The sequence below is a fragment of the Eimeria tenella genome, genomic scaffold (genome assembly GCF_000499545.2).
Source record: "Eimeria tenella Houghton genomic scaffold, Eth_scaff2216, whole genome shotgun sequence".
Lineage (NCBI taxonomy): Eukaryota > Apicomplexa > Conoidasida > Eucoccidiorida > Eimeriidae > Eimeria > Eimeria tenella.
In genome coordinates this window covers 3,254-3,472 of record NW_013542072.1, presented here as the reverse complement: position 1 = coordinate 3,472, position 219 = coordinate 3,254, and the positions used below count along the sequence as shown (strand labels likewise).

Genomic DNA, 219 nt, shown 5'->3' with positions numbered 1-219 from the left:
CCTTTCATCTCTTTTCTATCTTCAAGTGCTTTTATTTTGGTCTTTTTCTCTTTTGTTTTCCCCTTTTATTTGTTTTCCTTTTATTTGCTTCTCTTCGATTTATTTCCCTTTTATTTGCTTCTCTTTTTTTTTGATCTTTTGATTTTTGTTTTTCTCCGTTCGCATGTATCTGTTCCCGGGTGTACGTACAGTACGTACAGTACGTACAGCCGGGCTTGC

At 35.6% G+C, this 219-nt stretch overlaps 1 protein-coding gene across 1 annotated transcript in view; it reads right to left on the bottom strand.

Annotated features, from left to right (window-relative positions):
* Positions 1-110: 110 nt before the first annotated feature.
* Positions 111-219, bottom strand: part of ETH_00040310 (uncharacterized protein) — a gene marked incomplete at both ends in the record, with an annotated part of 1,104 nt that continues 995 nt past the window's right edge. Inside the window, one exon of the mRNA XM_013374707.1 lies at positions 111-219. Within this exon, the coding sequence (XP_013230161.1) occupies positions 111-219 (109 nt within the window).